Source organism: Erythrolamprus reginae, chromosome 2 (assembly GCF_031021105.1).
Source record: "Erythrolamprus reginae isolate rEryReg1 chromosome 2, rEryReg1.hap1, whole genome shotgun sequence".
NCBI classification, from domain to species: Eukaryota; Metazoa; Chordata; class Lepidosauria; order Squamata; family Dipsadidae; genus Erythrolamprus; species Erythrolamprus reginae.
The window spans coordinates 355196209-355211154 of record NC_091951.1 but is presented as its reverse complement, the minus strand read 5'-3'; the positions used below and the strand labels follow the sequence as shown (position 1 = coordinate 355211154).

At 58.3% G+C, this 14946-nt stretch overlaps 2 protein-coding genes across 3 annotated transcripts in view; one reads left to right on the top strand and one right to left on the bottom strand.

Moving 5' to 3' along the window:
• The window catches only part of LOC139162851 (carbonic anhydrase 14-like), a 35907-nt gene extending 26256 nt beyond the window's left edge, over positions 1 to 9651 (top strand). The window contains exons 7-13 of one of the 2 annotated variants that reach the window (XM_070743706.1): positions 67 to 224; positions 317 to 449; positions 5800 to 5847; positions 6296 to 6364; positions 6977 to 7012; positions 7304 to 7397; positions 8112 to 9651. In XM_070743706.1, the coding sequence (XP_070599807.1) occupies positions 67 to 224; positions 317 to 449; positions 5800 to 5847; positions 6296 to 6364; positions 6977 to 7012; positions 7304 to 7397; positions 8112 to 8175 (602 nt within the window). In that variant the 3' untranslated portion in view covers positions 8176 to 9651. Of the gene's footprint in view, positions 1 to 66; positions 225 to 316; positions 450 to 5799; positions 5902 to 6295; positions 6365 to 6976; positions 7013 to 7303; positions 7398 to 8111 lie in introns of both variants that reach the window. The other variant, XM_070743705.1, reaches the window with a different exon arrangement.
• Positions 9652 to 10407: 756 nt separating this feature from the next.
• On the bottom strand, positions 10408 to 14899 carry APH1A (aph-1 homolog A, gamma-secretase subunit). The gene is made up of 7 exons (XM_070743719.1): positions 14699 to 14899; positions 14423 to 14593; positions 11929 to 12002; positions 11618 to 11740; positions 11400 to 11527; positions 10840 to 10963; positions 10408 to 10721 (listed from the first exon to the last, which is right to left on the bottom strand). Exons 1-7 carry the CDS (start codon positions 14809 to 14811, stop codon positions 10690 to 10692), a joined length of 765 nt encoding a protein of 254 aa, XP_070599820.1. The 5' UTR covers positions 14812 to 14899; the 3' UTR covers positions 10408 to 10689.
• Positions 14900 to 14946: the final 47 nt, after the last annotated feature.

Here is a 14946-nt window from a genome sequence, read left to right as displayed (position 1 = left end):
CCCACCCGTGTGTTTCTCAGTGTGATGCTCCAGGCATGATCCTCGCAGAGGTTTCTCCTTTCTTAGGGGAGGAAACCGCAGTTGCTGGCTTTGATGTAGCCAAGCTGCTCCCTTATGACATCGACCGCTATTTCCGCTACAACGGCTCGCTGACCACCCCACCTTGTTATCAGACGGTGAACTGGACAGTCTTTAATCGAACAGTTCAGCTCTCCCAGGATCAGGTTTGCGCTCCACGATTCTCCCCTCTCCCTCCTTTGGGTCCTTTGCCCACCCACCTCGCCCAGGTGACCACCGCCAGCCCTTGTCCCTGCAGATCTCAGTGCTGGAGGAGACCCTCCAAGGAGATGACGATGAGCCTATCCAGGGTAACTTCCGCCTGCTGCAGGGCCTGCACGGCCGGAGCGTCCTTTCGAGTTTTCACAGCCTCAAGAAGGTCCAGCCACCTGGTAAGTGAGCCAAACTCCACCTGTTTTCAGGTGGGAAAAGGATTTCCTGAATCCAAGAATACCAAGTTTATAAGGATATCTCTGGAGATTCTCTAGCCGAGTTCTACTCTACGCCAAAATTGCCACACACCTGTGAAACCATACAGGCAGTGGCGTGGGCAGATACTGCCAGCACCACCTCTTCACGCAGGCACACAAAGTCTGCTTTCACTCGCTTGCAAAGTCCACACTGGGGAATAAAAGGGGGTGGGGAGTGAGTCATTGCCATGATTGAAACTCAAGCACCATCTTCTGGGAGCCAGAAAGTCTTTCCTGGTTTGTGCTTGTGCTCCTGCCTTTCTGACTAAGTTGGTTTTGTTAAAAATGGATGGTCGGGGGCTCAAATATGGGTAGATGAAAGGGGGGGGGGTGTTTCTTGACTGAATTTACAGATCTAAATATAAAATATAAATATTGTCATTGAATGTATATACACAGCATATATATGTATATGTATCACATGTTTTTGCTGAATTTTTAAAATTAAGGGAGACTAGGATAGCGCTATTTCAGCCTTGTTCTGGCTTCATCAGCTAGCCATACCCTTATTTGATCCTGGGGCTTCTGCCTTGTAAGGCAGAGAATTAACCTCTAGGCCACCAGATCTGATCCCTTCAGTTTGTACCAGGGAGGGGCTACATGTTTTTTTTTCTTTTTTCTGGTATATTGAAAGAACGTCACAGCTCCTTTTTGCCTGTAGGCCCAACCCAGATGCCCTGTGACGTTCCTTCAATATACCAGGATGATCCAACAGAAATATGTGTGTGTTTGTGTGTTTCTTTTTTCTGTTGGATCACCCTGGTATATGTATACAGTATGTAATACACCACAAATTCCCCACCCTGAACCACCCAAACATCTACACAACAGACCAAGTCATACTGTCCAACTGCTCACTGACGGGGACCCTTTAGTTCATTGTTAAGTGTGAGTAAATCTCTGGGATAAAAACTATTCAGAAAACGTGTGGTCCGAGTTTTAATTGTTCTGTATCTTCTACCAGAAGGCAACAGTCTTTTGGGATTGTAAGCAGGATGAGAAGAGTCCCTGAGAATGTTGTGCACCTCGCTAGGACAGTGAGAGGGAAAGGTATCGTCCAGGGCAGGTAGCCGGAGCCCAATAATATTCTGGACAGTTTTAACAATTCTCTGTAGAGCTATTTTATCTGCTTCGGAGCTGCTCCCATGCCAGGCGAGAATGCCATGTGTCAGGACACTCGCAATGGTGCTGCTGCGATAGTAGGACAGCAGTAGATCAATTTCATCTTCCTGAGCATTCTCAGGAAGTGCAGCCTCTTGTGTGCCTTCTTCACAAGTATGTTGACATTCAGAGTCCACGAGAGGTCCTCTCTGAGATACAAGGGCCCAGAAATTGGAAACTACCAACCCTCTCCACCATTTATGGGCATCTTTCTTCCTCCTGAAGTCGATTACCAGTTCTTTAGTTTTTTTGGTGTAAAGTGTCACTTAGCCACAATGAATCAATCTAAAAAGACAGTCTGGGAAAAAGCAAACTATCGAGGCAACTTTCATGATGAAGAAGTCACCTGCAAGAAATCCATATATATAAACCTATATTGCCAAACTATCCCAGTTTAAGAAAAGACCTGGTGGGGAAATCTAGATATCTGACACCAGTACCGGGTTCCAGGGGAGACGGGGGTGGGGGGGTGGCATTCCGGGAGGGAAAATGGAGGTGCATGCGCAGCTCTGTGTCCCAGACACGTGCACGCATCCTTTTTTTTTTTTTGGCTTTTTGGCTTCCGCGCATGTAAAGAAATCACAAAAAATCGGCAAAACCTTATGTGCGCAAGCGCCCTTGGGTGAGATTTGGCTTCCTGCGCATGCTCAGAAGCTTTATCTTATGCTGACGCACATGTGCACCTGCTAAACATGCCCATGCCGGTCTCTGGGGGCGCAACTGTAGTGCCGGTGATGGGGAACTCTTGCCCGTCTGACACCCCTCGAAAGGTACATCAGAAAGTGCGTCCAGGTGCTCCCCTTGCTTCCAGTTTGGGGAACTGCTCACCGAGAGCATCTCCCCCCCTTCATTCCACATTATTATTATTATTATTATTATTATTATTATTATTATTATTATTATTATTTATTTATTTATTTATTTATTTATTTATTTATTTATTTATTTATTTATTTATTTATTTATTAGATTTGTATGCCGCCCCTCTCCGCAGACTTGGGGCGGCTCACAGCAGTGATAAAACAGTATACAATGACAAATCTAATATTAAGTCTAAAATAACAATTTTACATTAAAAACCTAAAAAAACCCTTACATAAAAACATACGCACAAACATTCCATACATAAAACTACATAGGCAAGGAGAGGTGTCTCAGTTCCCCCGTGCCTGACGGCAGAGGTGGGTTTTAAAAAGTTTACAAAAGGCAAGGAGGGTGGGGGCAGTCCTGATCTCTGGGGGGAGCTGGTTCCAGAGGGTTGGGGCCCCACATAGAAGGCTCTTCCCCTGGGTCCCGCCAGCTGACATTGTTTAGTCAACAGGACCTGGAGAAGGCCAACTCTGTGGGACTTAACCGTCCGCTGGGATTCCCGTCTACTAAACAATGTCATTTGGCGGGACTCAGGGGAAGAGCCTTCTCTGTGGTGGCCCCGACACTCTGGAACCAATTCCCCCGAGATCACAATTGAATTCAGGTACTACTAGCTGATTTAGTTTAGTTAAAAGGATGTCCAGTTTGATGGTGTTGAATGCTGAACTGAAGTCTACAAAGAGGACCCTAGCATAGGTCATTGGAGATTCAAGATGTTGAAGGTAGTGTAGAGCCATATTAACAGCATCATATGTTGATCTATTTGCTCAGTATGCAAATTGCAGGGGGGTCTAACAGTGGATCCGTGATGGTTTTCAAGTGGAACATCACTAGTCTTTCAAAAGTTACTACAGATGTTAGAACAACTGGTCTGTAGTCCTTCAGTTCCTTGATGGAGGGCTTCTTCGGCACTGGGATGATAGTCGAGCGTTTGAAGCAGGAAGGAACATAGCACAACTCCAGTGATTCGTTGAAGATTTGGGTGAAGATGGGGGCCAATTGGTCAGCACAGACTTTTAAGCAAGAAGGAGTTATCTTGTCTGGTGCTTTTCCAGGCTTCTGTCTGTGAAATGGATCTTGTGCTTCCTTTTCTGTGATCACCAGGGGTTGTAAACCCAATGGGATGAATTCAGTTGTAGGAGGCTTGGTTGTTGTTGGTGTGTCTGGGATGGAGGTGGTGCAGATAGGTGGTTGTGGTTTATTTTCAAGCCTGCAGTAGAACCCATTCAGGTCATCTGCCACTTGCTGGTCTCCTTCAGCTTGGGAAGGTGGTTTGCTGTAACCGGTGGTGTTTTTGAGAGTTTTCCACATGTTTGCTGGTTCCTTTGTTGAGAATTGATTCTTTAGCTTTTCAGAGCTTATTTCTTTTTGCTGCTCTGATCTCGCTTGTCGATACATTTCTGGCCACGTTGTACAGCATTCCACCACCTTCCTGTAGGCTTCCTCTTTGGAAGGACGTAGCTGCTTATGTTTAGCTGTGAACCAAGGTTGATTGGTCGGATCAGATGGCAACGTTTAAAGGGAAGAGAGCTTGCTCTGACCTGGAAGGGGGAGGTCCTGCAGACGGCCCGGTCCTGAGCCGTGGAGGGCTCCCAGGTGAGGACCTACGCTTGGAACCGCACCTGAAGGAAAGTGGGGGAAATGGCAGCAGCCCTTCACCGCCCCACCTTCCACCTTCCGGAACAGTCGGAGTTTCCGAGGGGGACTTCAAGGGCAGTCCCAGGTAGAGTGCATTACAGTAACCCAAGCAGGAGGTGTGACCGAGATATGAGTAGCTGTGAGCAAAGCGCTTGTTCCTTCCCTGGGTCACCCCCGTCCCACCCAGCCACCCCTGCCTCTGATTCAAGGTTCGCCGGCCACGGGCAGCTGCGTTGGCCTGGCCTCTGCCGCAGCCCTGGAAAGCACACAAGCCGCTCCCTCCTGCCGGTACCTTATCAGCCACGCCAGGAGTCCAAGTGTTGACCAAGTGAAAGGCGCATTCGTCCGGCTACCACCCCCTTCCCACGCACCCCCGGGGTGAGAATGATAGCCAAGGTGCATCCCAGTCTGGCCGGGGCAGCAAAAGTGCGCTGACCCTCCATGGCAGGCGAGAGAAGCCGGAGCCTCACGGGGCAACTCTCCCTGGGGCTCCCAGCCTCACTCGGACCTCCGGCAGGGTCAAGCAGGCCACGTGCACAGGGGAGGCCCTGGCTTTAACTCGGCTCCTCCGCCTTCGATGGATGGGAACCTCGGAGGCAGCTGGACGAATCTCTCCCCCTGCCTAAAACTCCGCGGGAGTCTCCTGGACGCGTCATTTCCCGCTGAGGTTCGGACAAGCAGCGGACTCACTCCCCCACCCCCACCATAGTCCATGGGCGTGTGCAGCTGACCTTCCTTTGACTCTGTGGCGGGTTGCACCTACCTGCAAACTGGTGCGCTGCATGCACATCCTCCCGATGTGGGCGCACCCACGAATCCTCGTGAGACTTTGCTTCTATGCATGTGCCAAAATCTCACGAGGGGATGTTCGTGCGCACGAGAAAATTGTCGGTATATCACATGTGTGGGGATCCCCTCGCAAGCGTTTGTTTCTGCACATGCGCAGGAAGCACAAAAGACCCAAAATCTCAGGGGAAAAGTTGGCGCCACCCAACTGACCGGGGAAGATGGCACTGGAGCGGTGATGGAAACAGGTGCCCAAGTGCCGATGCCCCCATTCAGCAGGGCTCTTCTTAGGTTTCCTTCCTTCCTTCCTTCCTTCCTTCCTTCCTTCCTTCCTTCCTCCCTCCCTCCCTCCCTCCCTCCCTCCCCTTATTGAAACTGGTGCCCAAGTGCCGATGCCCCCATTCAGCAGGGCTCTTCTTAGGTTTTCTTCCTTCCTTCCTTCCTTCCTTCCTTCCTTCCTTCCTTCCTTCCTTCCTTCCTTCCTTCCTTCCTTCTTTGTCTTCCTTCCTCCCTCCCTCCCTCCCTTCCCTTATTGAAACGGGTGTCCAGGTGCTGATGCCTCTATGTTGATTGAGGCAGGCAGGGTTCCCTTGGGCCCCATTTGTTTGGGGGTCAGGGGAAAAGGAGGGTCTGGCCTTCTCTTTCTGCTCAAGATCCCCATGGACAGTTTGGGGGGGTTGGACTCGATGGGCTTGGGCCTGATTCAGCATTGGCTCTTCTTAGGTTCTTATGGCGCAATCTACCGGTTGCTACCATAACGGAGTCGCCCAGCGCACTGGTAGGACCCCCCCACGCCCGCTTTGCTTGTGTCTTGCAGGTGGTGGGCCTTCGGAGGAGGGAGGGGGCTCGGCAGAGCCTGAAGCAGGTACCGTTCCAGAATCCCCGGCTCTCTCTCCCGGGCCGGGCTGCTTTTTGCTGGGAAGTTCAGAACTGAGCCCCCCCCCCTTCTGTGGTTTTTTCATGTCACCTGATTGTTGAATTAACCTGGTGGTCCATTTTTCCATGCAGGGAGTTGGTGCCGCTCCCCACAAAACCACTTTGTCCCTTTTGTCCCCACAAGCACTTTGCTTACCCCCGCCCCTCCCCCGAGACAGCTCCGGCCCTCTGGTCTTTCCAACCTCTGGGGAGCCCCCCCCCCCAGCCTAGGGTCACGCTGCTTGGGAAGGTCCCTTCCAGCAGCTGCCACCCAGAATGCAAGAAGGAACAGCCCCCTCCTCCCCCAGTCCTGATAGACGGCTGGGTCTGGGGGCTTCTGCTTGGGGGGGGGGGAGCAGAGTCAGAAAGAGGTTTGAGCCCCTGTTGCCTCCCTCTAGGTGGTGGTCCCTCCTCTGCTCCACCAGGTGGCGCCCCGAGAGACGGCCTGGGCCAGACGCCTGGAGAAGGTACTCAGCTGGCCACACCAGGCTGCGGGAGGGTCAGCCGCCCGCCTCCTCCTTGGCTTCCCTGGCCGGAGCTGGTGGGTGTGCGGGTGCTGGGGAGCCAAACCTGGGTCCTGCCCTTCCGCTCCGGAGGAGGCGTGGGGGGGGGGGGCTGCTGGGCTGCCCAGGGAAGAGCAGGTGGGTCTCAGGAGGGGCAGCTGGGCCTGGAGCCGAGCAAAGGGGAGGCCGGCTGGGGAGTCCAAAGGCCTCCTGGGGGAGAGCAGCACCCACGTCCTCTGTGGGAAGCTAGTTCAAGGGCAGAACTGGAGCCGCTCACACGCAGGCCCGGCTGCCCTTGGGGGGGGGTGTTCTCCTCTCCTGGAGGGAATCAGGCTGTCCCGGGGAGAGCTCACTTCTCGGGCACCACCCTGGCCCGGTCACTCTCCTGGCCCTTCGCGAGCCACCACAGCCGTTGGTTAGGTGCCCCTCTGCCCAACTCTCGGCCTGTGCAGGGGGCATGAGCCCCTCCGACCCACGGAAGGCAGTTCGCAGGTGTGTGTGTGGGGGGGGGGGCTTTGCACCCACGTCTTCCCAACCTCTGAGCTGCTCTGGTGGTTCTTTCTGCTTTGCTCCCAGGTGCTGAGAAGCGGGTGGGCGTCTCCCTCCGCACAGGTGAGGCATTGCCTGCAACTCCCACAGCAAGTGCGATGGTGACACTGGCAGCTCCTGTGCCCAGGAGGCCCCTCCCGGAGGGGAATCACCTGTCTCCGAGGCCTGGACTCACCTGGGGAGGGGCTGGGCAGGGTGGGGAGGGGGCCGCTGCGTGTGGATTCCCAATATTCATCCCACCGGCTGCAATCTGAAAATGTTCAAGCCGCAACTTCACACACGCCCCCTCCCCCCAGCAAGCCTCCTCTCCCTCATTGGGGGGGGGGAGATTCATCAGGGGACCTTTTTCTGCAGGGGACGTTCTGGCCATTCTCTTTGGATCCCTCTTTGCTGCCACGGCCCTCGCCTTCCTCTTCTACGTCCTCAAGCACCGCAGGCAGGCTGGCAGGTGAGAGGAAGCCCCACGGCGGAGCCCCTGCTTGGCCCACACCCTCTCCCACTCCTGTGCAGGCCCCCAAAGAAGGCCACACAGGGGAGGGGGAGCCACACAGAGCCCCTGCTTGGCCCACATCCTCTCCCACTCCTGTGCAGGCCCCCAAAGAAGGCCACACAGGGGAGGGGGAGCCACGCGGAGCCCCTGCTTGGCCCACACCCTCGCCCACTCCTGTGCTGGCCCCCAAAGAAGGCCACGCAGGGGAGGGGGAGCCACCCGGAGCCCCTGCTTGGCCCACACCCTCTTCCACTACTGTGCAGGCCCCCAAAGAAGGCCACGCAGGGGGAGGGGGAGCCACCCGGAGCCCCTGCTTGGCCCATAACCTCGCCCACTCCTGTGCTGGTCCCCAAAGAAGGCCACACAGGGGAGGGGGAGCCACCCGGAGCCCCTGCTTGGCCCACACCCTCGCCCACTCCTGTGCTGGCCCCCAAAGAAGGCCACGCAGGGGGACGGGGAGCCACCCGGAGCCCCTGCTTGGCCCACACCCTCTCCCAGTCCTGTGCAGACCCCCAAAGAAGGCCACACAGGGGGAGGGGGAGCCACGCGGAGCCCCTGCTTGGCCCACACCCTCGCCCACTCCTGTGCTGGCCCCCAAAGAAGGCCACACACAGGTGGGGGGTGGGAGAACCGTCCCTGTGCCACCAGTTCCCCTTTCTTCTCTCTCCGCAGGGCACAAGCCAAAAAGTCTGCTGCCCTGTTCGCTCCGGCCTCCACGGATGAGCACGTCCTGTAGCCGGCAGCCCCCCAGCCACGCTCTGCCCCTCCCCCCGGGGGCTCCTTCCTGCCTCACGTGCCCCCCTCCCCCACTGCCAGCATCCGGGGCGGAGTGCAGGCCAGCCCGAGCCGAGAGCGGCTGCAGAGGTGGCCCAGCAGAGCAGAGCTGAGACGAGCGGGTGGGAGAGCGAGGGCAGCCACCCGAAACGCTTCTCAGCCAGACACCTGCGACTCACCTCCGGACTCTCCCTCAGGAAACCACCAGCCACCCCGAGCGTGGCAGCCCCTGCCTGGCTGCCAGGGAGCCTCCTTGGCCCGAGCCTTGCCCAACGGCCAAGTGGAGGGCAGGGGCCACAGGGAGGAACACCACGGGGACTCTGGGCTGCGTCGCTCTCTCCCCCTCCCTGCTGGGAAGCCTCATTGGCCAAAAGGTGGACCGCTCTGATTAATGGCCTCTTCATGGCCTGCACAAACACAGGTGGCGGCTGGGCCTTCAGGTGGGGCTGCAGAGGCCTGGAACCTGCCGACTCTCCACCCCCTTCGCCCAAAGCCCGAACGACACCCAGTCTGTGAAGCAAGCAGGCCTCCCTTCCCTAGCACAATTTTACAGGGGGTCCCTTTACCTGCAGAAGCCGAGGCCCCCCAAGCCCCGCCCCGCCCTTCCCAGTCTGTTTCAGTGCCTTGAAGCAGCTGCCCCCTCCCTCCAGGCGCTGAGTAAAAGTGTCACCTGACCAGGCCAATTAGGAAACAGTTTAAGTACGTAGCAGCAAAGAACACCTGGGGGAGAGGCGGGGGGGGGGGAGTAGGACGACACGCGAGGCCTCATAACGTCCAGACCAGCAGGGCTGTGGGCATCTGGCCTGGCCTGCTGTAAGGAAAGGGCTTCAGCAGGCGTCATATCCTTCTCCTGCAGAACTGACTGCCACAAGATGGCTTGAAGATCCTCAGAGGACACGTAACCTCTTACGTTTACAGGTACAGAGTACCTGTATAAGATGCACCTTAATTTTGGGAGAGGAAAAGCTGCCCAACAGGTACCCACCCGGCTAACATCCTCAGTCTGGTCAGCTCCAGCACATTATTTTATCCTCGGGTTGGGGCTTAGAAAAACCTTGTTCAGAGCCAGCAGCAATGGGGGAAAGGCCGGTCAAGAGCAGGGAAGGCGGTTGGCGCATCAGGCGACGTTCTAGAAAGCTACGTTCACACCCAAATTTTCAGCCTTTTTTAGTGGGCGGAAGGTGCGTCATATTCAGAAAAATGCAGGTGACCCTCGACTGACAGCCATTCGGTGGCGCAGTGGCCAGAGAGGGGTACTGCAGGCAGGCTACTTGCAGTTTGGCAGTTCGAACCTCACCAGGCTCATGGCTGACTCGGCCTTCCAAGGTCAGCAAAATGAGGGCCCAGATTGTTGGGGGGCGAGAGGCTGGCTCTGTCAACTGCTTCGAGAGGGCTGTAAAGAACTGGAGTGGCCTATAAATCTAAGTGCTGATGATGATGCCGGGCTCCTCATTTCGCATGCGTGAGGCCGCAACGGCTCTGAAAAGGGGCTTGTGACTCAACCCCTCCCCCGCCCAACGTCCCACGATCAGAACGCGGCCGAGTCACCCAATAATTGATTGGCACTGGGGATCATCTCTGCCAAGCAGAGTCAACGGAGGAGCCAGATTGGCCGAACAGCTGCAGAACAGCAACAGGGATTGACTTAATCATTGAGGCAAAAAGGCGGCACGACTGGGCGCCAGTCACTCAACTGCATCGCTTAGCAACCAAAACTGGTCCCCACTGAGGACCACCTGCCTGTCCAGGGTGGTGGTGGTGGGAGCCTCTTTCTCAATGCCAGAGAGCGGGGTGGGTGGGACGGAGCTGACTAAGATGTTGGTGTCCACTTAAGGCTGCCCGCATTGACACTTTGCATCCAAGCCCCCCCCCGCCCCCTGCAAAAGCCCCCAGTGCCAGGAAAGGCTACCTGGTGACTCGCTCCAAGGGAGCCACTGAGGGACGCCAGGCACGAAAGCCAGCAGAGCCAGACCTCCGTCCGTCCAGCCGGGGAGGGTCACGGCAATGTCGGTGGCATGGCTTCCCTCCAGCCAGCCCCCCCCCCTCTTGTCCCGGAGGATTGCTGCTCTTCTCGGGAGACGCTGCCAGGCGCCCTCTGCTCGTCCGCCCAGCTCACTGCGTCACACCAGCTGACCAGGCAAGGGCCCCACAGGAGGCCAAGGCCCTCCCCCAACACCCCCAAACAGACACGAGCTCTCGGCCAGTCTCTTTATTGGTGCTACTAAAGGAGGGTGCTCTCCCCCTCCCCCCGAGAGCCGCAGGAGGTCCAGGAGTCTTTCTCCGCCCGGCCAGCATCCCCGGTCCCCTCCCCCCACCCCAGCCAGCATAGGGAGACACAGCGAGAGTCAAGAGGACAGGCAGCGGGCAGGCAGAGTTCCTGGGGCTGATGCAGGGCAGCCTCCGTCCAACCTTCAGCCCCTGCGTCCCAAGGGGCACAACGGCCCCCGACAGCCTCCGGGCAAGGGGGCCGGAATGCTCAGGATCCCGCCTGGGGTGCAGTCCGTAGGCCTGTGAAGCAGGAAGGCAATGCTTGGAGGGAGCTGCGCCAGCTGGGTGCAGGGGGGGGGGATAAGGAGAAGGGGGACCCCGGGGGGGGGACCTGGGCAGGAGCCGGGGCGACACTCACACAGGAGGAAGTGCTGCAGGTTCTTCCTGGAGCCTCCGGAAACGTGGAAGGCCCACACGGCCATGGCCACCATCAGCAGGTAGGCGGGCAAAAGGCTGCCCAGGTAGACGGGGTTCCAGAAGCTCTGCAGGCCGAAACGGAGGGGGGGGGGTCAGCTGGAGCTGCTGGAGAGCGGCACAGCCGAGGGGGCACCACCGCTGCACAGGAGAGGGGGGGAGGGGCCTACAAACACACACACACACAAACACTCCTGTGGCATGTAAGCTGCTTGCCAGGTGCTGCTGTCCTTGGGACTCTGGGGCAATCTCATGGGGGGGGGGTGGATTCTGAGGGGCCACTCGGGGGGCAGCACCTGAACTACCACAATGCTAAAGGGACACTAGCACCAAGACCCTCCCCCGCCACCTGGGACATGGGTCCATTCACTGGGGCAGCACCAGCCAAGGTGGGAGGCCTGGTAGGGGGCAGCTGGGGGGCAGGGCAGACTCACTGCAGCCTCCCAGCCTCTGTCCCCCACCCCCCACACGCGCACGCAGAGAAAGCCCCCTCTTTCTGCTCACCAGGGCAGAGACGGTGAGATGGCAGAGCACCACCGCGGCCACCTCCCCCCAGCGGTGGGTCTCGCAGCCGTGGAAGAAGACGATGCCCCAGAAGGTGTGGAGCAGGATCAGCACCAGCGTCATGAAGGCTGCAGGGGGGGGGGGGGGGGGATGACAGACGGAGGCAGTGAGGGGAGAAGGGCCCACCCCCACCCACCCCTAGGCAGGGTCAGCCGTACCTGCGGTCAGGAAGTAGAGCTGGGAGTCCCCCTGAATCCCCACGATGCCCGGCCCCAGAGAGTCTGCCAGCAGGTTGATCATGGCGAAGGCCCCACTCATCAGCCCAAAGCCCAGGCCGGCCACTGTGGGCACAGAAGGCGAAGCCCTCAGCCGGGCCCAGAAGTGCGGACCCTCTCCCCCAAACCCTCCCCCTCTGCCCTGGGACGGGGATTCCTCCTGGGCTGAGGGCCCCCCCCCCGCAATTCCTTCCCCCCCCCGCATCCCTCCCTCCCTCTCCCCCCAAAGCCCCCTCTGCCCTCAGGACACCCACCATAGGCCATCTGCTGGATGGAGATGGGGGAGCAGCCGTCCTCACTGAGGGCAAGGAGCCCCTCCATCGCCTTCCTGGGGGAGGGAAAGAGAGGCACCGGCTGAGTTCGGCTTCCCCTCCTCAGCTGGAGCCACCGCCCTCCGCAGGCGTGGACCCTCGCTTGCTGCCACGGACCTGAAAGGGCTCCCCATCCGTGGCCAGCCGAGTCTGCGGCCCCTCCATCCTTGGGAGAGACGAGGTGGGGCCAAACGCTTTAAAGTTGCCATGTGTGTGTGTGTGTGTGAGAGAGAGAGAGAGAGGGAGAGACAGAGAGGTGCTCCTGTGTGCCCAATTAGCCTAACGTCAATGAGTAAGTAACCACTAGCAGTCAGCGTGGGTCTGTTAAAAACACACGCTGCCAAACCAATTTCATTCTTCAACCAGTGAAATACCGTGGACAGAATAGTTAGACTTCAGCAAGGCATTCGACAAAGTAGACCACAACCCACTTCTTGGTAAACTAGAATAAAATGGGATTGACAGCATCTAAGTGGCTGACCAATCGTTCTCAACCAGTAGAGAAGCTGCGTTCAGAGGCCGTGAGAGCTTCGTCCCCGGAGGCTTTTGGGAACAGGCGGGGCTGCCCTCATGTAACGTCTCCTGCTTGGGGGGGGGATGTTGGACTAGATAGCCCTACGAGGCCCCTCCCAACTCTGCTCATCCCATATATTTGCACCAACCACAAATGAGGTCAAACAACGTGAAGGGGGTTTTTTTAGTGCCCGTGTGACCAGGGGATGCTGCAACGGGTGACCGACGGTCACAAATAACGTTTCACTGCCGTGGTAACGTCAAACGGTCACTAAATGAACTCTTGTACGTAGAGAACGAAAGCAACCAACCCAGCCTGACGATGTTACCTAGTCCGGTAGTGAAGCATTTGCAAGGAGAGAGAGAGAACGCACCAGGGACTTCACGGCCGAACCCAGAGACAAACGCTCTCTCCCGCGGGGGATTCCATGTTCCATAACTGTGGTGGAGAACCTTTTCTCCCTCGGGTGCCGAAAGAGCGTGGGCGTGTGCTATCGCGCATTCGTGAGTGCCCACACGCCCGCCATTCAATACCTGGGGAGGGCGGAAACAGCTTTCCCCCCCCAGAGGCTCTCAGGAGGCTGGAAACGGCCTGTTCCCCAACTTCTGGTGGGCCCAGTAGGCTTGTGTTTCGCCCTCCCCAGGCCCCAAAGGCTACCCTGGAGACAGAGGAGGGTAAAAATGCCCACCTCACCCCTCAGAGCCCTTCTGGAAGCCAAAAACGCCCTCCCAGAGCCTCTGTGCGAGCCAACAATCAACTGGCCGGCACACGCCTGCACGTTGGAGCGGAGTGAGGGCAACGGACCGCGTGCCAGAGGTTCGCCATCACTGTTGCAGAAGAATGATGGATCTGACCCTCCATCAATGAGGAGGGCCCGGTTCAGGATGTGTCCCAGAAACCCTACGCAGCAAGCGGTGGATGCAAACGAGGGCAGGAAAAAACCGGAGCCTCCTCACACGCAGACACGCGATAGAGAAAGGTGGGCAGGTGTCCGAGAATCCTGGCGGAGCAAGGCATCCTGGGAATATCTCTAAAACAGGATGCTGGGCAACCATCTCGCTGGCCAATGATTTGTGTTCAGGGACTGTTCAAAGTTATGACCACTGCAGGGTCCCCACAATTATGCGACTGTGATTTGGGCCCTCGGCAACTGGTGTGCGTTTTCAGTGGGCACAACCTCCCACGGGCAGACGGCCCCCATGTGCAACATCCACAGCCAGTTTCCCACAAAGGAGGCGGATGGGGAATCCTGCAAGGAGGCTGCAGATCCCGGTGCTCAGGTGACTCCCCACTCAGGTGGGGCGATCTGCCGGCCATTGGTCTAATGGCAGGGCCACAACTGTGAGACGGAGCCGCCAGTCCCAACCCAATGGGGGGCATCAGGATGCATTAAGAAACAGCTGTAGTACCGAACAAGAGGGGGAAGTGAGGTCAAAGGGCAGAGAGGCAGAGAAGCCAAAGCCGCCCAGCAGAAGAAGAGGGAGAGGGAGGGTCCGGGCCTTGGAAGGGGGGGCAGGCGATGGGGAGGGGGGTAACGAGGGCCCCGGCCCGGGTGAGAGGACGGAGGGCCCGCGGGGAGCAGCCACCCTTCCTCCCGGGGACACACCGGCAGATCGCCCCACCTGAGTGGGGAGTCACCTGAGCACCCCCAGCTGAGCAGCTTGTAGTAGAGGAAGCGGAAGGCGTCCTGCAGCCACGCCCCCTCCCTTCCCCCGCCCCCCCAGCTGAGCAGCTTGTAGTAGAGGAAGCGGAAGGCGTCCTGCAGCCACGCCCCCTCCCTTCCCCCGCCCCCCCACCTGAGCAGCTTGTAGTAGAGGAAGCGGAAGGCCTCCTGCAGCCACGCCCCCCCACCTGAGCAGCTTGTAGTAGAGGAAGCGGAAGGCCTCCTGCAGCCACGCCCCCTCCCTGCCCCCGCCCCCCCACCTGAGCAGCTTGTAGTAGAGGAAGCGGAAGGCCTCCTGCAGCGCCACGGAGAAGAGGACGCCGAAGACCAGCAGCCCCCGCTGCAGCGCCTGGTCGCCCGCGTCGCTCGCCTTGGCCGCCACGAACCAGACCAGCGAGGAGAGGAGCAGCGACACCAGCCAGAAAAAGGCCCTGCGGGGATTGTGGGGGGGGGGGGAGAGAGAGGGGAAGACTCGGTCAGCTCCTGGCCCCGCCCCCTCTGCCCCTCTGCCCCCCGCCCCCCCGTGGAGGCCTCACCCGGCGATGAGGATGATGACCCGCAGCGGCTCCCCGACCACCGTCAGCAGGAAGAGCGCCAGCGCCGGCCCGAAGGCCACGAAGGCGCATCCGAAGAAGACCGGCAGCGTCATGGCCGGCAGCCGCGCCCGCGACACCCTCCTCACGCGCACGCCCCGCCCCGCCCCGGCCTTTCTCCCCCGTCCCGCGCATGCCCCGTGACCAGATCCAGGAAGAAGGCTGGCACCTCCTAGACGGCCCTCCCTGTC